Source organism: Fringilla coelebs, assembly GCF_963513975.1.
Source record: "Fringilla coelebs genome assembly, chromosome: 8".
NCBI lineage: Eukaryota > Metazoa > Chordata > Aves > Passeriformes > Fringillidae > Fringilla > Fringilla coelebs.
The window spans coordinates 15,719,984-15,747,624 of NC_140066.1; the positions used below are offsets into that span (position 1 = coordinate 15,719,984).

The window sequence follows — 27,641 nt, forward strand, 5'->3', positions numbered from 1 at the left end:
CTACAGCCAAAGCAGAATCTGAAGAAGATCCATAAAAGCACACAATGCAGCTGAAGTCTTGCCAGAGGTTTCTAATACTAACGTACTGCTGACAGCCACTTTCTGTCCCTGATGTCTGTACTTGAGCTACAATTTTAGCAGAAACACAAGCTTCAGAAGAAACAGGCTACTGCACAAAACAGTGATGACAGATCAGAGAAGCAATCTCAACATTTCTTGAGCTTGACAAATCATGATCGAGCTCTCAAATTATAGAAACAATTAAAATCCCTAAAGATAAGATGTCCATAAAATGAGTAACTAGTAGGTGAAAGAACACTTTAGAATTTGTTTCCCTTTCTTCACCCATAGAAGTCAAAGACCAGCAACAACTACCTTCAGCAAGGTCTGAACAGTTATTTCCTTTTACTGTCTTTGCAAAAAAATGACTGCAGAAATGACCGTGTGTTGGATCCACTCTGGGGCGTCAGGCAGTATTACTGCAATTCTTTATAATGCTTTCAAGCATTATAAAGATATCCACTGCTTGATTCTGGAACAGAAGTGTTGAATGCATGCGTCCATACGTGTCATGTTTATCAACTGCATCCTAGGAATATGAAGCTGTAATAAAATAACCTATAGCAATAGAAATTCTATTACATTTAAACTATAATTACCTTACTGAACTTGAGAATAAAAGTTATATTTTGATAGAGTGAGAAAAAGGGATTTTAATGAATTATTGTTTTGTTTGGCATAGTGAGGCACATTTGTTACAGCATGTGGAAGCTTTCTTGTAAGCAGATGCAGTCCTTGTTTAACATGTACTTTCAAGCTATATTAATACTCTTTAGCAACAAACAAACAATATTTTACAACACTGTAAGTGTTTTAAGGGTAGCTCTCTTTCAGAGTAAAAATTCTGATTTTACTATTGTTATTTAAAATACAGAGGTTTTGGGATTACTAAAACACAAGCTTAATCTTGGTAAATCAGATAGTCAAACTGTCAAATCTGATGGCAAATTTTAACAGCAGTGCAGTTCTATCCAGCCAATCTTTAGGAAATCTTACCATTTTATTACGTCTTTGAATATACACATGGATTTAGGGAGATATAGATCCTGATGTTTTTCTCTCATTCCCAGCTTTGTGACTACATTTAATTAATAAGAACTGCTCCCGTCTCAGTACTACACAGCCTACTTCATTTAGACCCCAGATACTATGCTGAAACCCCGCTTATCTTTCTTCTACTTCATTGCCACCTCTTTTCACAAAATTTTAGCTAATAAAGTATAACTTGTTCACAAACATTGCAAACATTGAAACTTTTCTTCCCTCCCTCCCACCACCCCCCCCCCCCCCCCCCCCCCCCCCCCCCCGGTTTCCCCGGCCCATTCTTTTTAAAAACATGCCCAAGAAATAATGTTGCAAGCACAAGCAGGGGAAGAGGCAGAACAAAAAACACCACTCAAACACCAACAACAACCAAACAGAAACTTGAAGAAACACTCAAATTGCCTTAAACTTATGCAAGCTCTGACTTTACTGAGTCCAAACCAATATACAATACTCTAGAAACAGAGCCTCCTAACCTTAAGAAAAGTTCTGGCAAGAGGTGAACTACAGTACAGCAATTGCCAGAAACATGTAATGAAAGAATGCTGAAGACATTCAGAGAAAGCAGGTATCTTCTAGAATTCCTTTTTAAACTATAATCTAGGACTAGCAACTGTCATACAAAACTTCTTTTGCTCTTCATTTCATTTTTATTACTTCGTCTGATTAACATCTTTTTAAGAGCAGATACCAAGTTTTTCCACTGCAATAAAAAGCAACTCTGGCCAAGAAAAGATTTGCCCATTAGCCGCACTATCTCCACAAAGACAGCAGCCTTATTAAATTACAACTGTTTGAACAAGGTCAAGCACTCAGGGTTTAATTCAAAGTGTTTCCAGGTATAATGCTGTCAGGTCAACTTAAACAAGCCAACAGAGGCTTTGAGCTTGATTAAATATTAAAACAGAATCTTTCACATCTGTTTTTACCCAAGGATGAAATTACTGTACATCACTTCAACCAGCTCATTAATACACTAAACACATATCTTGCCTCAAAAGGTTACAGGAATAGCAATGCTTTCAGTGTGCCTGCAGTGAAACCTACACAACTCAGCTAGAAGTGAGGTCACTGCATAGTTTAGCAGGATGTCAATATTTTTTTTTAAATGTGAGAGGCAATCAGTTAGTCATAGATACATTTTAAATTAAAAGATGGGAGCCTCCAGTGTAGCTAAATCAGTTGCCTTTGATCTGAACCTTTTAAATGTTCATCTGATTTTCTTTGATAAATAACTTGATAACAGACACAAACCAGAAAGTTTGATCCAACAGTAATTATGTTTCAAGCTGGAGAGCAGTTATGCCCAACTAGAACTCTACTTTAAAAAAAAAGAATGCACAGCACAATTCAATTTTTAATTGAAATATAAAAAGGTCTATCAGGATCCTCAACTTCAACATCTATCAGGATGATCTATTTCAACACCCATCATTTCTAACGATCCTTTGATAGCATGTTTGCGTACGGGAGAATAGAATGCATTTGAGGATACAAGTTCTTTGACAATGATAAACACACAGTATTAACTACTCCACATGGCATCTGCAGCCCTTTAAAACACAACCAAAAAAATAGATACTCCCCTAGCATTATCTTTGTATGAGACAGGAGACATTAGTCAAATCATGTTTCCTGACTGCAATCCATAAAAAGCAGAGACAAATGAAAGTCATCTATTTAGAGCAACAGATGTACAAGACAGGACTTCGAAGGGAAGCTATGGGAAGTGTTTTGCATCTAGACCATTCTTATCCCAGATAGAAAATGGTCTCTCTATTTGTATATGCTAAAACTGAACTTTAACATCACTTGTAAAATAAAATTGAAAAAAAAAAAACCACTAGCAAATTTGCCACAAAGCATTCACATCTACTACAGTCTTAGCAGTATGCTCTTAGGGCAAGGCAGGAGGAAAACTGCTTGAATATTTAAGTTCTTACATAATGAACAGGAGAAACCCTAACACCTCTGAAAGCCTCAGCATCTCTTTGAGGAGTCAGAACTATATATTTTAAGCACTGCTAATAAGGCATGAGATAATTTGCTTAAGACAAAATAAAATTCCAATACAACGCAGTCTTCTACCACCCACTAATTTACACTTGAACAATATAATCAACTAGACCAAACTATGCTTAATGTAAAGTCAATAAATTCTTTTTTGGCAGTTGACACAGAAATCTACTGGGAATTAAACACTTGAGGAAATTAATCATTATAACACACTGGTTCAATGCACATGTGTACTGAAATAATTTGGTCTTTAATTCACTTTATTTGTAGTTGGGTTTAAAGCAGTAAATTTGATAGAAGCAGGCCTCATTAAACTGATCTAGTTCAAACTGCTTTTCGTTAAGCTCGGTGTATTTGAATGAAGTCAGAAAATATTCATTTCCTTTAAAACAATTGTGCATTATAAAGCAACCCAAACAAACCAAGACCATTAATACATAATATAATAAAGACATTAACATTTGATCTGAGAAAAAAGCCAACATTAATGATCTGTTTGCTTTCAATACATTTTCTTGAGGCACAGACACTGTCTTTTCTTACTGCCCACAGAACCTCACATGGACCAGTAGCTGGGAGACCACCAAAATAAAGCATCTAAAAGCTCAGGCTATTATGACAACCTCACAGCTTCCTGCCTTAAGAGTTATGTTTACTACTTTCAACACAGACATAGTTTAGCACTGTGGCTCCCAGATTTAGTTAGCTTGGCAAGCAGCAGCAACAGGTGGCTGGTGCAAAGACACCTTGGGAGACACCACATCCATGTGGCTGGGGAAACCTGTGCTGAGTTACCTGACTGCTCAAAAGTGACAGACCCAGCTAAGAGAATTATACCAACACTCCTCTCTGCATGAATTCAAACCAGCAGCAGGCTCTGCAAAAGGTGGCAGCAATCACAGCTCCATATACAACTGCCAGGACACTCTGAGCAGCTCAGCAGTTTGAGCATGTCTCCAGCTTGAAGTCTTCACCCCAGTCTCTCTCAGGACAGGGCGTGGTGTCACTGCATATTACCACAGGAGCCCTAATGTCAGCATAACACACTATAGGAACATCTGGCAAAACAGAGACAGTTACACTAAAAATGCACATAAAGACATGTGCAGTAACTCATGAGCATAATGCTAATCACTTCCACACATATTTACCTCTCTATTCTGTTTGAGTGACACAGCAGACAGCACCTTCTATGTCAAGGAACTGCTTGCTCTCAGGCAGGCACATAAGCAAAATCCTATATGAATAAGCTGATCTCCCTAGAGATTTTTATTTTCTCCAAGTACACACATATTCCAGATAAAATAGAATATTTTTGTGATTTCAAGAGGTGAAGAACTTTTCAAATTAAGTTTTGATTTTTCCAAGACAACATTCGGCCCTGTCCCATCCCCCTACTTTCATCACAACTAGCTCATGCCTCTGTCCACTCCTTCAGAAACAGAAGCAGGTACCTGTGTAATTTTAGCCTTACTATGCCATACAATACAATACGTGCGCTACAACTGAGCTGTAAGTAGCAGTCATGTGTTAAACTGGGGTGGGAATGAAGAACATAACCTACCATGAAATAAAAAAAGTATTCTTAGCAATTTAAAAAAAAAATAAATAAAGGCACAAAAACCCCCACTCAACCTGAGCCCTTATGAAAGTTTTCCCATTCTTCAAAAAAGTACCACCTTCCAAGTCTATTTAGTTACACTACTTTCTAATCAGTAGTTATTACTACACTACTAGGCCAAAAGAAAGAGAGGCCATAAACAGTTTGCACTACTCATAACCATTAACTTTCCACAAGACTTAGTCTGATATACTTCTGTGGTTCCAGGATCTGAATAGGGATTTAAGTACCTAGAAATCCTTGCCCACCTCCAAAAACAAACATCACAGGGTTACTCAAGTGATGTTCAGGTGACTACCACTTATTCCATAAACAAGCAGTTAACAAGCACTGTAATGCAAAGACAATTCCTTAAGCTTCTACAACTAAAAGGAGTACCCACAATGAGCAGAATGGCTCTACTACCAAGTTTCTCCCACCCCTCATACAAATTGGTCATAAAATTACCTCACAGGTGAGGAACCCACTAACACTACATTTTGCTAGTGATTTCAGGAGGCATCAAACTCATCAGTAACAAAGTTCTGGTTCACTACAGTTGGACATGCTGCCATGACATTTGATACAGCACCCCACATCTTTTGGCCCAAGTATCTGAAGCTGGCTGTAGCTAGTACCAAGTTACTCAATTAACTTGATAAGTCAAAACATCAACACTGCTAAGTGGCTGACAGTACCTGCAGAAAGTAAGCTGCTCTCAGGAACACACATTACCATTACAAAGTTTACAGCGGAGTATTTTCTTCTTTCACCTTTCTTTCATTTTCTGTAGTCTTCTGGGTTTCTCTTCTATCCTCACTCAACCTTGCACCTCATTTTTTCTATTTTTAAAATCAAAATCTTTCAGTCTTCACAAAACAATGAGGTTCATAAATCATTGTATAAATGAGGGTGGCACAAATAAAACATTGTATATATACATTTGCGAATAAATATGTTTAAAAGTAGAATACCTCAAGGCAAATAAAAATCACTTCCAAGAAGAAAATAAAATTCTCTTCCCTGAAAGCTGCTTAAAACTGTTGCTTCCATCTATTCCTCAATTGCTATTGCTAAGTGGCATTAGAATATAAAATCACACTTTACAGTTTTCTCCTCTTGAGATTTACAGTTAAATGATAAGAAAAATACTTCCTGGTTAAATTGGACAGATAATGCAATACAGCTTTTATCAAACCAATAAATATGTTATAATACACAAGCCTCCGGCCCTAAGAGACTTCCTTCTTCAGGTGCTGGCAGTCTATAAATTAGCTCATTTGTAGCACAGAAAAGCTCCATAATTAGTACCTAGTTTATCATTAAAACCTTGCATTCAGTGTATGATGTCACAGACTACTGAGTCTGGCTCTCATTTACACACAATTATTTTCTGGCATCCCAGTACAGTTGATCCCATTACTTCCTATATAATTGACCAACTTCAACAGCTGCAATTCTTCTCTTGTAAATATAGAGCATATTGTAGTTGACAGGATCATAGTTATCACTCTTAAAAAAATTCCACATAACATACAGTTTAAATTTGACACAGCTTAAGATGCTTTGCCCTGCAGCCAGCAAAAGTTTGATTTAAAAAGCACTGTACAGTAATTAAATTTAAACCACAGAATTACTTAAAGTACCATACTCATTGACTGGTAGAGCTTTTATTGCAATAGATTAGACTCATTACTTAAGAGTCTGAAAAGCAGTTGAAGATCATTTACCTCTGGTACTAGAAATTAATACACTTACTTTTGATTACAGCTGCAAACGAGAAATACAGATAGCAGTTCTGCAGACCCAGGCACAGCCTGGACCAATGGAGGGCAGGAAGTGTCCTAGCTCACTCAAATCTCACCTGGTGACCAACATGCTAGATTCTCCTAAATCCTTCCAGCAAAACCTAGGATGCTTGCCCTTAGAATTTCTTCTACCCAAACAGCTTGAAATGGCAACCCCCTATAGTGCAGACATGTAAGGTAATGGACAACTCAGTAAAGTACCTAATTTCACATGGTCATGAGAAACCCTGAGGTATTTTCTCCCATTTCTGCAAAATCATTATATCCAAGAACAAGAAATCTGAGAAAATACCTCAGCTAGCATAAAAACTTCTCCAAATCTGAAAGCAAAGGCCCTCAAACGTATCAGGAATGGTCTTAATGACCATTAATGAATCTAATGATTCATAAATCAAAGGAGAACGCAGTATTAGAAATGACAGGAATCAACATGCAACTGTACTGTGCAGGAGTGTTCAGCCCTACAAATCAAAGTGCAAAGGGACAAAGCAAAGCTTTGAAAATCTAACATGTGGAACTGCATCAATTGCATTATACAGCCTTTTATTGTGGATTTAGGGTTTTGTTAATACCATTTCCACATCAGGTATATTCACAGTGGCTTGGAATTTTAGACAATTTCAAGGATTTTTCTTTGCATTAACTAGGAGCAACAAAAAAATCCAATCCCAAAACACAAGAAAAAGCAACAAAGCACCTTTCTGTTAGGAGGCAAAAAAACCTGCCCTTTAGTTGTTGCACTTCTAACGTGTCACTTGTAAACCCCGACAACCAGGACAGAAAAACCTGTTAGCACTCAGGCTATCTTCCTCCAGAGCGAATGTGTTTTATCAAGGAGAACACACTAGCCAAATGACTCCAGAAACTTTCACAGGTAGATTGCCAACAGTACTGATGACATTTGGAAAGCTGTCTTGGGCATCTGCTGCTGTGGTTGCACTGTCTGAAGCGTTTTTCCAATGAAGGCATATGATCCATGAGAAAAAGGAAAAGAGACAAATAGGGAAGATTCCACTTCAAAACCTGTACACAATTTAAGTTTTGATTTGGCATTCCTGTTTTACACCATTAAAGATACTTCAGCTTTTCAACACACAAAATATTGCAAATAATTTAGGTCACTATGGATCTCGCACGTGAAAACCTGTACTGACCAAATTCAGGAAAAGAAAATCAAGGCAAACACCTCACTCCTTTCTACAGGATGGCTGCAAGATACAACAGCATAGCAGTACAACAGAGCAGCACAGCACATCATCCTTTCCTTCAAGCCCAGTATTTTATCACTTAAACTATTTTATCATTTATCAGTGTATCAATGATTACATATTTTATTAATCTGCTACAAATATAAAAGCTAGCCTGCAGCAAAGCCTTACAGCAAAAGAACAATACTTTAATCATATGGAATTACAATTTCAGTATGCTCTAACTAATGAGGAAAAAAGTGACCTTTGTGGTGGAATGTTGGGCAGAAAATAGGAAGTCTGTAGTGCTCCATTAAAAATATCTGAATATTTCTGTTCAGGACAAAAATTCAAACAAATCAACCTCAAGAGAAATGTATTCCTTCGACATGGATTGGGCAGCTAGTGAGGCTAGTCTGTGGAGTCCTGTAATCAGTGGCCACTAAATGAATTTCAAGTTAATTATGAACATCCATTAGCTATGTTCACATATTAATAAAGCTGAGGATAACAGTATGGTCCTCTGTACAGAAAGGTTACTTTTCAACTTGTATCATGGAGGAAAGTCAGGATCTTCTTAAATCAGGTACATTTCAGACATTAAACAGAAGAAAACTGCAGTACTACAGAAGTGCTTCTGCACCATAAATGAGGCTACTCAATTCCAAATAATGTTCTATTAACAAAATTCCATCATTCTTTATTTGTCTGCAAAACAGTACTTGCCTGTAATCTAGGTAAGAACCCTTCCACCTTCAAACAGAGCATCTGCATCATACCTCTCAAGACAGAATCTTCTCCCAAGTCAGAATAATTAAGCATTAAATTAAGCTCTTAAAAACTGTCTTCACTGCATTCACTCGGCCTTTTGATTCTCCTCTAATGGATTACCTATTTAACTTTGTCAGAATTTAATTCAGTGTTACAAGTCACAACCAAAGAAAGATTATTTTAATCCAGCTATATAAGCTTGAGCTCTCAAGCCAACACACTAGATAGACTATTCTCAAGCTTCACCAGTGCTACTATACTAGCACTGCAGATCCTGAATCACAAAAAACCATGGGAAGGGATTGATGAGTCCTGACATTAGACTTTGGAAACAAACAGCACGTTAAGGCTGCATTTTCTACTCAATTTTACCTCAGTCAAAAAATACACACAATGAGTCAGGGCCTCAAACCAGCTATGTTTTTGAGCTGTGTGAACTGATGGTGGAATGCAGGTAGGGGCATGGAAAAAGGAAGGGCCAATGAAACAGGTAAAAAAAAGCTTTTTTTTTACTCCTTCTGCAGATGAACAATCCAACATTTCCCATATATGTGTCTCCTTTCCTCAAATTACCGTAGGCTAAATATAAAAATAGTAAACTCTGGAACAGAACCTAATAAAGATTACTGCATGACAGGAAACAGCAAGAACTATACTGTGTCTTATACCACAATGGCAAACTCAACTCACAGTTGGCTTTTTCCTTCCCCTAATTATGAGCAGTCAAACCACAAAACCTATGTTAAGATCTTATCAGTTAAGGTTCCCTCATGGGAAAAGTTCAGAAACAGCTGTACACAGAATCACTGCTCAGCTTCAAGTCTCTGAAGTAGTCACAAGTTTGGAAGAATGAAATCTGTCCATTTTGACATAATATTTGGGCTTCTACCATCACTTGAGATATTTGTATTAGTGACTTGCTAATTAACACTCTTGAGAAGCATTCAAAGCAAAACAAAAGTAACAAAAAAACCCCCAGTATACTGTTTTTACTGATATTGGTATCACTTAGGAAGTACAGAGTCCGAATACAAACTGGCAATTTGGACAAACTAACCCAGAGAATGTAGCTAAATTGTATGTCATGTGAACAGGTTTTATACAGATTATACATTACTGCCTTTTACTTTCATAACAGGACACTCGTCAGTACCCTCAATGGAAGCTGCTAAGGAAGTATTGACTACAGCTTTTCACTCAAGCTGTACACACTGATGAAGCTAAACAACCAACACTATTCACAAAAAAATACCTTCCATTTACTTCTGCTAAACTGGCATAAAATATATATCTTAAAAATACTTTTAAAATCAAAACAAAATCCCTCTGTGTTTTGCTACTGTTTTCACTAAGTGGGTTATCTGTTCTAGATTATGCTACTCTTGGACAAGCCTGAAAAAGCACATCTGAGAAACCAAAAAACACGCATAGAGCATAAATACCAAACCTCTCTTCTGTGGTACTAACCACAACAGGAGTAAGTGCTGATGGCATAAGCTGGATCAAATAGAGCTGAGATGGAATTTAATAGATCTACTAAGAAAAGAACTTTTGTAGACTAATTATTTACAGGTTTGTGAATACAAATGCATTAAAACTGCAAATAAAATATAAACATTACTTTCTCATAGCACTACCTTAAAAACTCTTAGGAAAAGTGATGTTTGTACTTGTATATACAAGTCAGCATATCAACAGAGTATAGCAAAACAAATGCAACTTCACAGAGCTCTTAACAAGCAAGAGCTGCTGACTTAGTTTGAAAGACAGCTCTAAGTCATGCTTCCCCATTGCTGTTTTGTTTGTATCAAAACACTTGTCATTGTACCTCTGCTAATATCAGCCCCAATTAACAATTTAATTACTCCCTTACTGGCTTTATAGTCAGCTCATTTTCAATGAAGAGTGATATATAGTAATATGCAATATTCCCTGTGGTACCTCCTCCCACTGAAACTCGTTCCAAGAAAACTGTTTAAATTTAAAATTACAAACTCAAGGGCTTTTTCTCCAACTGTAGCATTTTGCAATATTTTACTGAAAAGTTATCCAAAAGCAAGCACCCTTTATTACATGCCTTAAAAAGATCAGAGGTGAAGGTGACTGCTAGATCACACAACTGAGTTCCAAGTTGTTACAAGTATGCACAAAACTTATCTGAGCCATTTTGAGCTAGACTGTAATAGCATCAAGGAACAGCAGTGCTGTAACCCAGGCTATATCAGAAGCTGCCATTTCCAACTCTGATACTGGAACTTGTACTTTTGAGGTCATCATGCAACCTGCCTTATAATCGTCCTTATCTTCAACAAGGCCACAGTCCCTCAAAAGTGAAAGATACCACTGCACGAGCTATTATATTTTGGTCTGCTTTGCCTGAAGAAAGATTATCAGTTACCTTAGTCATGCAATATATTCTAGGGAAGGTTGCTAAGAGATTAAAGACTTAATTTTCATATATAATATTATGCGATAGTTAGTTTTAACACTGAGGCAATCTTAGAGATGCTAAGCAGACCATTCTTTAAAGCTATGACATTATCTCAGATTTTTATAACTAACTTTCAAAATAAAAACCAGGTGACAAAAGAAATCTGTTTGATACAAAGAGGTAGAAAGGAACTATTGGAAATGTATTGGAGTTAGATGTCAGCATTTCAGTAAACTAAAAGGCAAAGGAAAAAAAAAAATCCATAAAAGCTCCACTAGGTACAAGAGAGCAATTTCTTCAGTCTGAGAAGCTATTTTGAACATTTATGATGGAATGTATTTCACGAAGTGTTTTAGCACTGTCTTCAGAAATGGAAACCAATTTGCTTATTAGGGCAAAAATACATTGGGGGTAATGAAACAAATATGAAGTTGCTTCCTTTTTACGTAATTTCAAAGATGTATCATTTGACTGTGGTATTACTACAGCAGAAAAAAAACCACTTCAGTTCCTGGGTTTGAGAATATACTATCCCATTGTGTTACAGCTTTATGTAACAAAATTCATTTAACTAGATTCTTTTCATTTTAATCCCAGCATTAAAAACGAATTTCTAGTTTTTGAACAATAAAGTTTCTACAGAAACAGCCCAACAACCCTTCCTGGAACTGCATGGAAGATGATCAACTGTTTATTGGTCGAAGTCTAATCCGTGTATGATGTGGGCTGAAAGGAAACCTAAAAACCCTCTAGAACATTACATACTTGATAAAATAAATGAATCTCCAAAGCTTTAGGAATGAAGTCAAAGTTACATCTAAACAGGGCAGGGAAGAGGAACCTAAACTTGGTCTGAAAAACATTTTTCTATAACATGCCTGAGACACCAACCCTTAGACATAGGGTCTATATGAAGAAGTGCCTATTACCTCCTTCTATTTAGCAAGGTACATAAGCACACTCCTTTAGATATAGCTGACAGAACAATACCTTATTTGACTTATATTTTACCCACTGAATTTATGAAGCAATTGAAATATTCTCAGAACAACTCACTTTCTGATCCCTATGAAACAGAATTTTCTTGGACAAAGCTATACTGATCTGAAGACCTTGATTGTTTTATGAAAAAGTGTGTAGACACTAACAATCCAGAAATGTTTTCTGCAATCTAAGTACTTTAAGCTTGATCTGGGGAATGCTACAATGCCTTCCCCAGTCCCTTTCCAAAATCATTCTAGAAATGAAATGCTTCAAATCTTGAAAACAGTCCCTAATAAAATTCTACGTATTAATTTGTTTTCTAAAGGATGGGGAAAACAAGTCTCCATGGAAGCTTTAACATGGCAGTGAACTATGACCTTTAAATATACTCCCATAGATTAGGTGTACACTCAAATGTAATCCAAAGTAAATGTATTTATGAACTTGATAATCATTAGATTGCTTAAACTATATTTGAGGGAAATCTAATCAGACAGAAACAAGAGCTTGTCCCCTTGGCAGCACTTGAAGAAAGGCAGAGCTTTCAAAGTTTGAAAAGATCAATAAGCATGTGGTGACAACAAAGTTGGAAAAACTCAATTTAGTTAAAATGTTGAACACAGTTACCAAGCCAGTAAGATACCAACACTTTAAAGGTAGTACGAAATTAGAAATTCTTACAGTAGTCCAGTGCTCAGTACCTAGAACAGGACTAAGCACCTTTTATCATAATCTTTGTATTCAGTAAATCCAGAATTGAACAGCAGAGCAGCTGCTCAGTGCCTGCTCTGCAGAATTCAATGAATTCAATGACAAAAGGTTACCTTAATTCAATGAGATAATCAGCACACATTTATCCTCTACCAAGAGCTTTCCAACCATCTGCAAGGCGGCAGAGCTGACTGCCTATAAAACAACTGGTAGCATGCTGACATGTCCTCACATCACTCATGTCAATGAAAATTTATCTCTTAGCAACAGCTAAAAGAAGCTGAACTTCCAGAAATATTTTAGATGCATCACGAGCCAACAATTTCTTCACAAATGATTTTGATTGCTGCTGATCTCCAAACAGATGTCTACTCTAATTGGTAAAATTTATTAAATACATATCTTAAATAAGAAAAAGTCAAGTTGTCATGCCCTAAGAAAGCAATAACAATGGGAATCATTCTAGCTGTGCACATAAAAGACAAAAGCTAACCTTATTTTAAGCTGCTGGTGTCACAGTATCAGCAACAGTGAAGTAAACATGCATGTGTGGTAGGGAAAGGAAGGAATTTGCTATTAAGGTTGCTGTCAGAAACTGAAAGCTAAGACAGCAATCCACTAAAACAAAGATAAATATTTTTGACAGGAAAGCAAAATAAGAGATTCAATGCTAATACCACTTAGTTACTAAAACTATTTTATGATTCCCCTCCCTGCAAATACATGGGAGCAAATACAAAATTTTAAAGCATTAATCTTTACAAGTAAATTCCATACTAAACCTCTGATAAAATTAGAAATACACTTGTTTTAGCAAAACTCATTTGCATTAGCAAAACATCAAGCAAATTAGAATTTTAGCACCAGACAGATATCAGGAAATGGAAAGAGCTTGTTCTCAGCTATATTACAAGCTCTTCTCTAGAAAACAAGTCATGCAGAGGCCTCTTCACAATACAACCAAAGACAATATTGAGAAAGAAACAACATAAATCATTCAGATTCTGGTTCATGTTAGCAGAAAATGAGTAGTTTTCCTTTCTTCCATCACTAGTATTTTCCAGAAGGCATAAAACAAAATCTGTCAATCCTAGGCTGAATAAAGCCACATTTATTTACTTGAATTCACAGTCAGAATTGAACTATCATCCTGAATTCACAGCAGTAGAGGAAGTTGGGAACACAGAGGAAAGATTCCTGCGGTCGTTTATTAATCCAAATAAAAGACTCCTACCACCCATCTTGTGTTCAGATCAGAAAAGACTCCTGCAACTCTCCACTGAAAGACTGAAAACATGCCTGCAAGAAGAGCAGCTAGTCACTGGTTTTTAAACTCAGTGCACAAATTCATAAAGCAAAAACAACTGCCCATTGTCACAAAAACTCCAAATGTCAAAGCACAGAACTTACAAGTACCAGTAATTTCCTTCCTTAAGTGCATGGCAGACAAGCAAGTCAAGCAAGCCAACAGGAGCAATTCTTTGAGCCACAGAGCAAGTCACTGGCTCCCAAGAGAACATGAGCTCCAGTTTGCATGTAGCTAAAACATACATGTACAAACATAGTAACAGACCGTCCTACAGGCACTTAGCGCATGCTGCTACCTTGAAAACCCATCCTGTATGTGGTTTGAGTCATTTCTCGACTGATTTATCTATATTTCTCGACTATTTATCTATAAATTTCAGGCCTTCAGAAGACACCTGTAACATCCAAAAGCCTCCTTTGCTAGATTAGCAGAATGCATGGCAAACATAAAATTAAATACATTTGGTTTACTATACATTTTTTTCAATATTAAAGCAGATTAATATTTGCAAAACAGCATTAATAAGTTTTTTTTGTGGCATTCAGTCTTTACCACTGGATAAAGAGGAAAGGGAAGAGAGACAGTTCAAGGCAGAGCAAAAATATTCAGATCGGAAAGTACCATGTTTATGTATGTCTCCATTGTTTATTACATTAACCTCTGTGTTTATATTTATAAACTGACCAAATACTTACTTGCAGGAGTCAATGCACTGTCCTCTTCCTCTACCATTAACAGATTTTTGTTAAACCAACTCCTACAGCAGGCATAACAGCATTCAGAGGTCACGAGAGAAAAATCAAAGTAGGACATGAAAGCTGAGTATCTTTAAATTTGGAATAGAAGGGAGTGATACAGCAGCCTTCATAAGCATAGAACTTGTTAACTAGCTACTATTAAGTTCAGTGATCATAACCAGAGCTTACTCTGGTCTTAAGAATCTTTTCAGGCTCAAACACTGACTTTTTCATCACCCATTTAACTGTATTTTTGTATAATGTCTTTTCTAACTACTGCTCATTATCCACTAATGCTAAGCATTTTAAAGAATTCCACACTACTTGCAAGTTCTGTATTATCACATAGTTACCAATCAGGTTGCTCAGGACGTTGCCTATCCAGCTCTAGTCACCTCTGAGGATGGAGATTCTGTAGCTACTCTGAGTCTCTCCATCCTCATTTTAAAGGATTTTCTCCGTCTATCTGCAACTTCCCTTGATGCAACTTAGACCAGTTACCTCTCATTATTTTGCCATCTGAAAAACAGCAGTTTTTCTCCATCTCCACGATAATCACTCAATAGATAGTTCTGAAAGAGGTGCTTGAACACAACAGTCCCACACATCCATGGCAATTTAATCTTGACTGTACTGCTTTCAACTGTTTTGTGTAACTACTTCCTGCTACCTAGGGAAGTGTTGGAATCACTGTCTCTGGAAGCATTCACAAAACATGCAGAAGCAGCCCTTAGGAACATGGTTTAGTGGTTAAAAGGGCAATGCTAGGCTAACAGTTGGACTCCCTGATCTTTGAGGTCTTTTCCACCCTAAATAATTCAATGATTCAACTTATTCATTAGTTAAGAACTGCCTGTACTCTATGTCTGAAACACAGGTGCCACTGACATTTGTCTTTTATTGAGCCAAATGCAAACACTGCTAGTTAGTGTTGCCATGGATACATGGACATTACATAAAAATTAGTTCTTAAAACTGCAGCCACTCATCAGCACCATTTTGGAAAAAACAGATGTGAAATTGAAGCCAACTTCAAAATACCACCAGCGATGGAATTAACTCCTGGAGAGCATGTGGAAAACGTGTGGCAAATTCACCACAGCTTAAGCTAGCTCTGCTCCTATTCTGAGATGAGGAAACATCAGCCATGCCTACCAGACACCTCTGCTGAGATCATACACAGCTTTTTTCCTGTGCCAGAGTCCTGCTTGTAATTAAAACCAGAAGTCTCAAGCCTATGCCACCTAGAACTGCTTTAATTGGTAAATGCTGGACTGTACCACCACAGCCACAAGGGGAGAAAAACAGGACTCTGCCCCTCTAGATCAAAAAAACTTGACAAAGCAGAAATTCATGCATATTTGCAGCTAGTACTGCAGTGACAAGACATAAGAGTAGACAGCTTACAAGTCTGCAGTTTCCCTCACCACATGGGATTTTTCCTTATGTAACATCTTATCTACAGCACGACCTGAAGTCAAAACAATCCACACAGACCTGGAACTAAGCCCAGCAGCCCTGGAGTTGCCTGCACAGGCATCCCTGTAACAGGTCACACCCATTCATTTCAAGAAGGCTGGCTGTGCCTGCAAATTCAAAACTTTAAGCTCTTCACAAAGAACCTGGAGAGGAAAAAAAAAAACACAGGAAAATCCAGTGATACCAGTAATAACACTCCTCAATGAGGGATACAAGCAGATTGCCAAAAACAGCAATAAATACAAGTAATTTTGCAACTGAAGGAAATCACACTAGTTTAAAAGTTGATTTGTCACTTACCAGGTAACCACAAAGGACAGGAGTGGATCTGCCAACTAAGTGATGCCTGATCTGACATGCCATCACCTGAGCCTAATACTGTTGTTCCAGTACACAGCAGCACTCCATCCACTTGGTTCCATACAGTCCTGGCTTGAAACAGGCCCTCAAATCATGGGTCTGTCCTTATACCCAAGCAAATATAGTCCTGAACACTGAGAACCAAGCTGCTAACAGGACCATAAATGGATTCAAAGTTGCAAAGAAAACTTTGGAGTTTTTACCAGTTGAGTCTTAATGCTAGCTTGAAATTCTTTCAAAAGTGAGAGCACTATGCCATTTCCAACTACCAAATTAGAAAACTGCACTTAATTAGCAGTTAATCTACAGCTGATATCTTGCTTGACAAAAAAAAAATATCAAAAATAGCAGACAACTTTAGCTGCAAGTTATCAAGATTTTTCATCACATTTTACAATAAAGTTTCTGCGGTAATAAGAAAAAACATGGAATTGCTATCACATTTCAACTGACAGAAAAAATACCCAAGAGTCAAGACCATCACTTTTATTGAACACTGAAGAGCAAAGACTTTGAACAGATTAGAACACAGCACTGAGAAATGATGCCATGTAGCTCTCCTTATTTCTAAAGCAGCCTTCTGGTATTTCTGTTTTAGAAGGAATTTTGATGAAGGAGATATCTGTGCATTAACTAGTTGAAGAAAAATTAGTCTGGGAGGAAAAATGCAAAGAGTAAAACCTCTAACTATAGTTTAGGAATTCAATGTCACTCCCAGTTAAGACAAATGAGTTCACAGAAAATAGCGTAGATGAATAAACACCAATAGAACTTCTGGAATTACACAGGATTTCTTTAACTCACTGCTGTCACTTTTAATACAGGACTCATCACAGAACCCCACACCAATTAATTTCGAAGGGAAACAACAAAAATAATCAAATTTTAGCATGCCTTAGGATTAAACAGCTCGCAGTATAAGGTTTGGAATCACTCCTCACAATAAACAAGAACCACATGCACATCATGCAGAACTATGTTCAGAATATCTAGCTTAGGGGAGAAAAAAAAAACAGTGAGTAGGGTCTTCCCTCACAGATCTATAGGCTACTGCAAATATGACCCTATTTGCAGAAAATAATTCACATCAGAAATTGCAAATGAACCTCTACCCTGCCTTACAAAGGAACAGACCAATCTAATTCAGGAAATAGCAGTATTTAACTTACTTCCCACCATAGAATTCCAGAAAACTTTTACAAATATGCTTCTTGGGTTGGTCCAAATGTGCTGAATTGTAAAATACATAAAAATAAGCCCCCAAAGCCATATATATCCATCTATACCAGTGGTATGAATTGCTTCTTCACAATATGGGATGATGAGAATGTTCCACTTCCATTTCTGGTAAGCTCCAGTATCTTAGGTGTTAAAATGATCTAAGTGTTCGCTTGACTTATGCACAGATTTGACATTTCTGGCATTTCAGAAGCTACACAAACAAGAGGAAAACCAAAACAAAAGCCACCGCGCACACACACAAAACAAAACCCCCAAAAATAAAACAAACAACAAAACCCACCAAAAAAAAAATTCAAAATCCAAAACCTAAACACCCCAAAATGCAAGAGCAGCAGAACCTAGCAGAACTTCCAGGACCAGATCTACTAACAGTAAAGGTGTAGGCTACCCTTACAAGAAATAAAGGTAACTTGCGAATTGAAATAATGAGAAACACAAACATGAGACTTCATGTTTGCCAAGTAATGCCAACATTCCTCAGTATTTTGTCACCATGAAGATGTTATGAGGAAAGAAACAAAGGTTGCATCTTAAGAAAACAGTATTTTATGGACTGACAAAGTTCGAACCTAGATTTCTCTTTCATTTCCCTGTGTACAGTCACTTCAATAGTAGCACTGCAGACCCTCTAGAAACTTTCCCATCACTGTATTTTGGTGCTCAGACTCACCCTCAGAAGCCCAGACAGCACATAAAGGCAGCTCCCAAAGTTCAGCATTACAAATATCCCCTTATATATAAATCTGCAAGACACATTGTGCATTCATTTCTGTCCCCCTTTTCTGTTTCTGCACAGTGGAAATCTAGAGGACAGAAGCGACAAGAAATCTCAACCAGTGCTGCCTTGCTGCCTACCCACAGGAAGGCAGGAAGCTCAAAAACTGAGCAAGGAGGAGCCTGAATGCCAAAAAAGCAATTCGCTATAGATTGGCCCTTTGCCTGAAAGACAGAAGGAGGAACACCCAGTGTCTGCACTGGCACAAGATACATACCAGAAAACTGAAATTCAACCCATGCCAAGTTACATTTGAAAAGCTAAATGTACATAGGCCAGTGAAAACAAAATTAGATAGGAGTTCAGGGTAAGAAAAATTAATAAAACAAGTTCAGTTTTGCATGAAAGTCAGCTTAGAAAGACAAATGGAAAGTGAAAGAGAGATTAGTAAATTTTTTCATGCCAAGAATCAGATGAAAATCACAGTTGCTGAGATGTTCAAGAGAGCATTGAGGAGAACCAACATCAAGCCATCTCCATTTGAACAATATCTTTGAAGTTTAAGTACTAATTATTCTGAACATAGCAAAGATGAAACTGCTGAGATAGACTATGCATTCCCACAGCCTTCTGATAATGTTACAATGGCCACTCCCTCTTCATCTTTAAAAGCTCAATTTATCCTTTTAAATTATGTCTAAAAATAAGCAAATAAAGAGCTGCCTACAGCCTACAAATATCTGTTTCTTTGAGTTTATAGTCACACAGCACTTGTGCTCAGCAGATGGCTAACTCCCAAGACTTACTAGGTTTCATGCAGCTCCCAAACTGCAGAACCTTCCTAGTGCTTGTCCAAGTGACAATGAAAACAGAGAAAACATCAGCAATATTGTCATTCTACAACTGACACCAATAAAGTTCTTAAAACTCACCATAAGTTTTAAATACCACTTTGCTGCATTTCCAGAAGCACATTTTAATGCTTCAAAGGCTTATTGAAAAGCTAAGTATCACTCAATTTTCCTCTCTCTTCACACCCTTCCCTACTACAGAACCAGTTTTTACACTGCATTTTCTGGTTAACATATTCATACAGCCCTTTTCAGGAAATGCTTGGTGAGAAAAGGTGTGAAGCAAAAGGGAGGGTATCTATGCACAATACTCTTGAGCATAAGGAAGAGCACATAAGAGCAGTTAAATTGTTTAAATATGCACTGCAACATAGTGGAGTGCACGAGATCAAACGGCTGCACAACAGAATGAATTCTTTTTCTGCTTTCTTGTGCGTGTAGTGGTTTGTTTTTTGTTTTTTTTTTTTTTTCTTTTTATTTGAGGAGGATTTTTTTTCTGGGTTTTTTTTTTCACGACAAAAAAAAGGTACTGCAAGTCTTCATCCTGAAGGATACCACTGTTCTCCATCTTCCTTCACTCTTAAGGCAGCTCCACCTCTGGCTGGACGCTGTCCTTCACACACCCAGTTAACACGAAATCAGGCACCTTTTGATTGCATTGATTCAAGTCCAGACACCAAGTGAGCATTTACCTCAATGCCACCAGAATCCTACAGATAACTGAAAAGTCCTTCATATAATATATACTATTCATGACACTTAAAATATACCACCTAGACACCATATAGCTGCCAAAAGCTCCCAACCTTCCAACAAGATCTATCTTTCATGAACCTTGTACTTGTATCTCTTCATTCAGAGATGGAAAAGCAACCCTCCACACACAGGGGAATGGAAAGGGATTGAGTAGAGGAAAATTTCAACAGCTGCACTGCATCCTTTCTCTTGCTGCAACTCAAGAGTTGATACAACTTCAAATCCAAATCAAAATCAAGCCCAAATCCAGAAAAGCCAGGATAAAACTTGAAACACCATTTTTATACAAATTCTTTCCTCCAGGCCTATGGATAACAGGAGGAAACATGACTGCTATATTTCTGTAACTAACTGCAGCTATTTCTAAATCTAATGAAACAAGAGAACTGTATCTAGTTGAATTGGATCACCCAGTTAATAGGGATGAGAAAAGCAGTTCCACAGCATCAACACTAAGACAAATGTTAAGCACTTCCAGCTCCCTGTTCCAAGTATTCATAGAATGCAAACCACTCAACACTCCTCTCACATAGTCAAGGCTCCAGGTCTGCAAAACTGAATTCAGTGACACTGCATTACAACAGTATTTATCTTCTCAGTGCACTACATACTCAGATGCTTTGGGTGGGTGATTGAAGCAGGCAAACAAAACCAAACAACCAAAAACCAAACAACCAAAAACACTCCAAACAAGCCAACAACAACCCACACATAACACAACTACCTTGCCCCACACAGGCCACACTGTATCTCTTCTGATCACCTTTCACTCAGGAAGAAAGGTTCAGAGTCTGTATTTGGTACTCTGAGTGTCAATGTTCAGATTACAAAGGGAGAGCTCTAATGCACTTCTAATGGACTCTTCTGTCTCATCCTGATGAGCTGCTAATTATGCATTGAAGAATTAAAAACAATCAAAACTACTCAAACTTCCACAATCATCAAAACATATTTCTGTGCATCCTTACACTTGTTCTTTTCCTCCAGAGAAGTCAACAAAAGACATACTAGAACATCACCTCTAGTATTTGAAAATAACAAAACCAAAACAAACATACAAAATTAGCCACCCCAACAGAAATCATCTCTTACTTGTGCTAGCTATAGAAAGAGCAAAAGAAACGTTAAAATATGCCAATCTCGTCAAATATTAGCCATTCCCAAGAGATGCCAGTTGGCTACATTTATTGTTTTAATTTCAATAAATAATCTTGACATGCCCCATACTGTCACTTAAATGCTTCCAATAATAGTAGCCTGACAGTTTTCTTGCAATGTCATCCTGCTTATATACAAATTAACATCAATTTCAAACAAAGATGCAGTCACATCCCAGTGACAGGGACAACTTATGTACACTTACTTTCAGAACTGTCCCTGAAGTATTTAAAGCCATACATACTGAAGAACAGTAAAAATCCCATATTTAAAACAAGTCTCTATATATTTGCTCAGTAACCTCAATAACATAGCACAACTAAGTGGTAAACTACACTAACATGGAACTACTGATTCACCAACCTCACATCAAAACTATTTTTGTCAGGAAAAACCGTATGCCAGTTTTTAAACACGCAAGTCACACTGCTAATTTTGAGGCACCCAAATGAAAGCTTATTTCTTGCCAAAGCACTTGCTAGAGAACAGATTTGTTTGGCTAACTTCTAGAAGACAGATTTATCCTTATACCAGTATTTTAGTATGGCAGTAATGGCTTTTTCAGCACCATGACCCAACTAACATTCCTTGCAAAGGCTGCCAGTCCCAGTAGGTAGCCTAACATTGGAGAATTTTGTTTCTACAAAATTCATGTTACTTGGGTTGCTCAGTACTCCAGCCCTCAAATTTGTCATGTCATTACAGTATCAGAATCACAGTAGAAACCCAAAGTACTTAAACAGACAGCTTTATCACTACAAGTAATTAAATGTTTATAGTGTACAGCTACAGCAGTAATTGCACAGTATGCAGCACTTTTCAATTTCCATTCTGATTATAGAGCGTGAAGCTCCATGCATCCCTCAAATACCCGAGAAGTCCAATTTGACAGAAATAGATATCCATACACAAATGCAATCATATTTAACATACATTTAGAGAAGCTCACAAAAATAAAGCTACAGCTACTCACCTCTGACAGTTCCCCAAACAACTGTCCCTGAAGACCTCACTAAATAATTCCAACACAAGAGTTTTCTACTCTGCTCCCTCCAGCATCTCACCATCAAAGGAAAAAGACCACTGAAAACCATCATGCTGCTTCCAGGAGACACTGGTGGCACCTCTACAATAGCAAAGCTGCCTGGACTATTCCATGTCTAAAACAACTGCCATCAAACTTGACCAGCCAGAAGAGGAAAACAAAAACAAAAAAGAAAACAACGAACCTCAAACCATCAACTTAGAAATATTTTAAGTAAGCCACTTGGACTACAACAGGTAACTTTCCTTCTCCCAAAGAAAACTGAGAATTCCAAACGCACTTCACCACACTAAATGGGAAATGATCAAAGAATGACTGCAGACATGTCTTTGACATTATCCTTTCATAAACAAAAAACTAATTGATAGCCCTTTCTCCCTCAAGGCTTAAACTCTGTGAACAATTAACTTCAAAACAAGACTCAAGTAATAGCAAAAATAAATCCAAGTAGGGAGCGCAAAAAAAGTAAAACAGAAGGAGAATACTGCAGGTCAGCTCAAATTGTCACTTTAACACCTTCACTTCTCTTCCTAGAATATTAACATTAACTCCAGTTTCTCTTCACTGACATTTTAAAGCTCACTATCTACATACAAATATCATTAAAAATGATAATAATAAATAATAATAAATAATAAATCTGTCTTAAACATCACACGTCCTTCCAGTGGCATCTCAAGCCATCAAACCACAAGAAAAATCTGTATATCCCAGCAGAAAATGAAGGTAAAAGGCCACAATAAAATCACACTGCAGATTTCAGCTACACCAGTCTGTCAGGCAAGACAGAACAATCTCACACCTACAACAGAGTGTACAGCTGTACTCTTCCCTGCTGCTCTGCTCATTTACTGAAAATTCACAAAGCAAACTATCCAATGCAGAATGGCAGGACATAGGGAGCCAAGTAAAATTCATTTACCAGAACTGATTCTGCATAAATCTTGGACATGCATCCCCACTCAAGTACAATTAAATGGGTAAATAAAGGACAAGAAGAATCATTACTTTTGTATTAGGTAAATAAAGAAAGTATAACAAGAATAGCTTTCATTACTACATTTTTCAGACTTACCTGGTCTTTTTCATGGGGTAATAGGCTGACAGGCGGAAGGGAAGCCGGGAAGGTGCTGGAGTATTTTGGAGCTCCTTTGCTTTCCAAACTGCCATAATTCACTCTATACTGAGGACCATCCTTCAGTAACCTCCCATTGTTCACAGCACGTTTGGCCCCCAGCCGCAACCTCTGCTGAAAGGCAGGATTGTTGAAAATACTTGCTAGGTCATTTTGACTTCTCAAATACTTTTCTATGTTTTTCAGGGAGGAGCCATTCGGTTCTTGAAGCCCTTCAATTGCTCTTCTCAAGAGTTTATTCCAATCCACATTACGAAGCTCATTACAAGCTCCTCTAGATCCCTTAACAGATTTAGGAATAGTGCCAGGCTTAACACATGAAAACCGTCCAGGATTATCTGGGTCCTTGTAGGATGCAAGACCTTTGTTAGTGACTTTAAGAATAGAACCATCTTGAACACTAAGTTCCAACTGTTCTGAAACAGTCTTCTTATCTAATCCATGGGAAGCACAAACAGCATGACATATTCTCTCTTCAGAAGGCCTTTGCTTTTGCTTTTTAACTTTTTGTATAGCTTCCAGAATCCACTCCGTATAAAGAGGGTTGGCAAGTTTTACCATGGTTGACCAGTAATTGTTTCCAGCCAAGAGTTACCCATAGAGGTTCCTCCTTATCCTTTTAGCAGATCTCTCAGAGGCTGTTCACACCTCAAACACAAATGAAAGGATTCCACACACTGCTTGGACACATGGCAAAAATATCCACCCTGAGGAGTCAGAAAAAGCAGAGAAATACCTGCTGACTGAAACTTTCCAACTATGTTACTGAAACATAGAGGGGGCTCATCTGTGATGACGCTGGTACCTCCTTAAGAGAAAGTTTGTTGCAACCTTTAAAAAGAAAAAAACAAGAGGCAGGAAGAGAATACAGTTAATGCTGAAGTATCAAAAACTAAAAACGCATTCAGACATGCATTCATACGATAGACGCTGCAGCATAGAAAAATCTTTATAATATTATATGAAACATTTGTGAGTTCCCATCCCACACCAAACAAGTCATCAAAATCCTTCTGCTTCTCATAACAGTCAGCGGATTTAGTTTTCCTAAATTCCACCACCCCAACACTTAACCTACTACTGACCTGTTGGACAATTTCCATTCAGTCAGGGATCTGAAAACACCCTCTAAAACAAACTGCCTCCAGATCATTTCTACACGGATTATACACGCACTAGAAAATCCAAACTAACAAGCAAACCAAACCCCAAGCAATGAAAGATAAATTATTAACTACTACCAATTCTTACAGTATCCTGTCTCTAAGTGTCCTGCCACGTTGATTACACAACTCAAATATCGAAACCAATAATATCAGAACCAAGTTACAAGTATTACATCCTTCATTAATATTTTGGTACCCTGCAAAACCAAAAGGCATCACAAAAGCACTTCTCATTTTAAGGCATGCAGCACAGAGGCATTTTTGATACAAACCCTTAGGAACAGAAATGAAAACAAAGTAACAGGAGGCATCTTCACATAAACAGGTTGTCAGCACAAAGATGCATAAAGAGATCACACTGAAAAACGTTTTATTGACTCACAGTTTAACAATTTATTTTTTTTTTTTTACTTATTATGGAATACATCACTCCAACAGAAAATTCAGTGGCTACAAATCTCATTAAAAAAACCTGAAAGAACATCTTGATGAGAAGTTTCTTCATTCTGGGAACATATAAAAAAAATAAAACCATTTAAAAGCCTCACAAATTAAACTTAGACAGGAGTTGCATAATGAATAAACAAATATATTTGAAGTATTATTTTTTTCTGCCATGAAGCATGAGAATTTTTGAAGGCATTAACAGAATTGCATAATTACTTCAAATCAAAGGGAAACAAAAAACAGAAGAGAAAAAATTTCATTCTCAATACATGGGTTATCTTGTAAACTAGAAGATTCACCAGTTTCACAGCAAAAATTTGAAACTAGTTAATATGCAAGTATATTTATAAAGCTATGGCAAGCAGCCTACAAACAACAAAATCATCTATGATTACACAAGTCCTGGACCTCATTTTTATATGTCTATTCTAGCCATCCTGCATCTAAATCATTCTCAAAAACTTGAGAAACTATAACTAAGAAATAAACCTTGAACTGATACAGTAATCTAAATTATTTTCAACTTCATGAAAAGATTCCTCTGCAACTACAAAGATAAAGAGTACAACAGCACATAGTTTTGTCCCTAAACCTCTTTCTTCTTCTACCCCTCAAAAACATCTTTAACTATAAATTCCAGCTCATGTTTCACACATTATTATACCTACACAACAGAATTACTAAAAAAAGTGCAGCTGGTTACTGGTGAGTATAAAATTTTTCTACACCCAAATAGTCAATATTAATCAATTCATTTTATGCATCTCTCCTTCTAAAACCTGATCAAAGCTTAAACAACTTCAGATTTATAAATATGAAAATTCAAGTGACTGCCAGACTGAAAGAGACACATTCCTGATGCTAATGCAGGGCCTAAATGCTTAACTGGCTCACATACTGAACCCTATTGATCTACACGGACTGGATCTTGTTTCTTGCTTCCAGACCGTACTCATGGAAGCTGAATTTGATAACAGTTTTGTGCATTTCAAGTATCTGTAAGCAAACAATAACTTGTTCTGTAAACAGACCTTTTTTATTTACTCCAGCTAGCAAAAGCCATTCTTTCCATAACAGAATTGTTTATACTCACTGTTGTCAGATAATTCCAAAATAACACCATAGCTACAAAATGCACACAAATATAGGGAAGGATAGAGTTTCCATGGTATTATAAATCCTACAAATTCTCCCACAAATCTGACACTGAAAATTCAGTAACACAGCAAAGCAGAACCCTATATATAGTGGAGGCTCAATCACATTTAGACTATTTCAAACACTCTTCCTATAGATTTGAAAGTTCTCTGTAGCTACATATAATGCCCCAGATTCCTAGAAAGCTACTTTTAAAGTTATTTAGTTAGTCTGTTCCACTGTAAGTCTTCATTAAGATAGTCATGACTTAATTAAATGCTGAACACTGCATTTGCTGAGTCAGACATACTTGTCTCAGTTTTACATCTACTGCAGTACTGTTGTATTAAATTTCATACAAGCAACCACATCACTTCCATTAAATTCCAGAACACACAGAACAGGGTCTGTTCCAAGCTCCTGGACACTGATGAACATTTCAGTATAAATGTTATAACATGTGGGTTACAGGAATTTTTATTGGCCAATGACTGTGGCAAAAGGTTAGCATAAACCTATATCTTCATATAAAGTCTACTGCTTGGTAGAGAAATTTCACAGCCATATACATTCAGAACTACATTTTTACTTATTTACTTAAAACTCCTTATGTGTAATACAACCTCCTGCATGCTAGCACCTACTAAATCAACTCAAGTAGAGTGGATCAGCAGGAACAGAGTTTCCAGTGCACTGGACAGGATGTTTCAGGAGCAAAAATCAAGACATCTTAAATAGACACCTTCCAACAGTATCCAAGTTCATTCTGCCTTAAGGAACTGTGCAAAATGCATCCAAGCCAGGTTTTAAATTGTTTTGCCACAACTCAGAGCCTCTCTTACTCTGGCACTTGGAGCCCGCATGAACTTGAAGGGCAATCCCCTGACTCCCGTGACTGCCATGCCAAAGCCTGCCACACGCTAGAGTCAGAATAACTCCTCACTAACAAACATCTTCCCCAGAAAACAATTTATATCCTGGAGCTAGAAATTAAGGAGATCTTTCAGAAATCAAGACAGACTGATCCAAGATTGGCAATACAGAAATACACGCATTTACATGCAAAGTGACTAGATAAAACAAAACAAATAGTTTTAGAAACAATCTTGCAAGATTCAACATAAAATGATACTCAGAAATACAAAGTTACATTCAGGTTTCTAAGTTTAGAATGCTATTCTACCAAAACTACAAATAGGTGGTCATACACCATTTAATATAAAAAGTGTGATGATTACCCAAACAGATTTTGAGGAAATACCATTTTAAAGAAGTGATTATAAATTAGTCTATTTAGGCACTCATGTCTATTCATTAATCTTCCTCCCGTTGTAATTAACTAACTTTTAATCACCATCAACAGCACTCATTCAATCACAAAATAGATTTGCCATACTGTTAAATGCGCAGGACAATTTCCAAGTTTTATGGCAACAGTCAAGAAGTTCCTTCTATATAATTTGTCATATTTCAAATTCTATACTCAATGGTA

General features: G+C 37.1%; 1 protein-coding gene across 3 annotated transcripts in view; it reads right to left on the reverse strand.

Moving 5' to 3' along the window:
* The window catches only part of KAT6B (lysine acetyltransferase 6B), a 109,376-nt gene that overhangs the window by 77,200 nt on the left and 4,535 nt on the right, over window positions 1-27,641 (reverse strand). For all 3 annotated transcript variants that reach the window (XM_084210304.1, XM_084210302.1, XM_084210303.1), the window contains exon 2: window positions 23,340-24,230. In XM_084210304.1, the coding sequence (XP_084066430.1) occupies window positions 23,340-23,960 (621 nt within the window). In that variant the 5' untranslated portion in view covers window positions 23,961-24,230. The remainder of the gene's footprint in view (window positions 1-23,339; window positions 24,231-27,641) is intronic.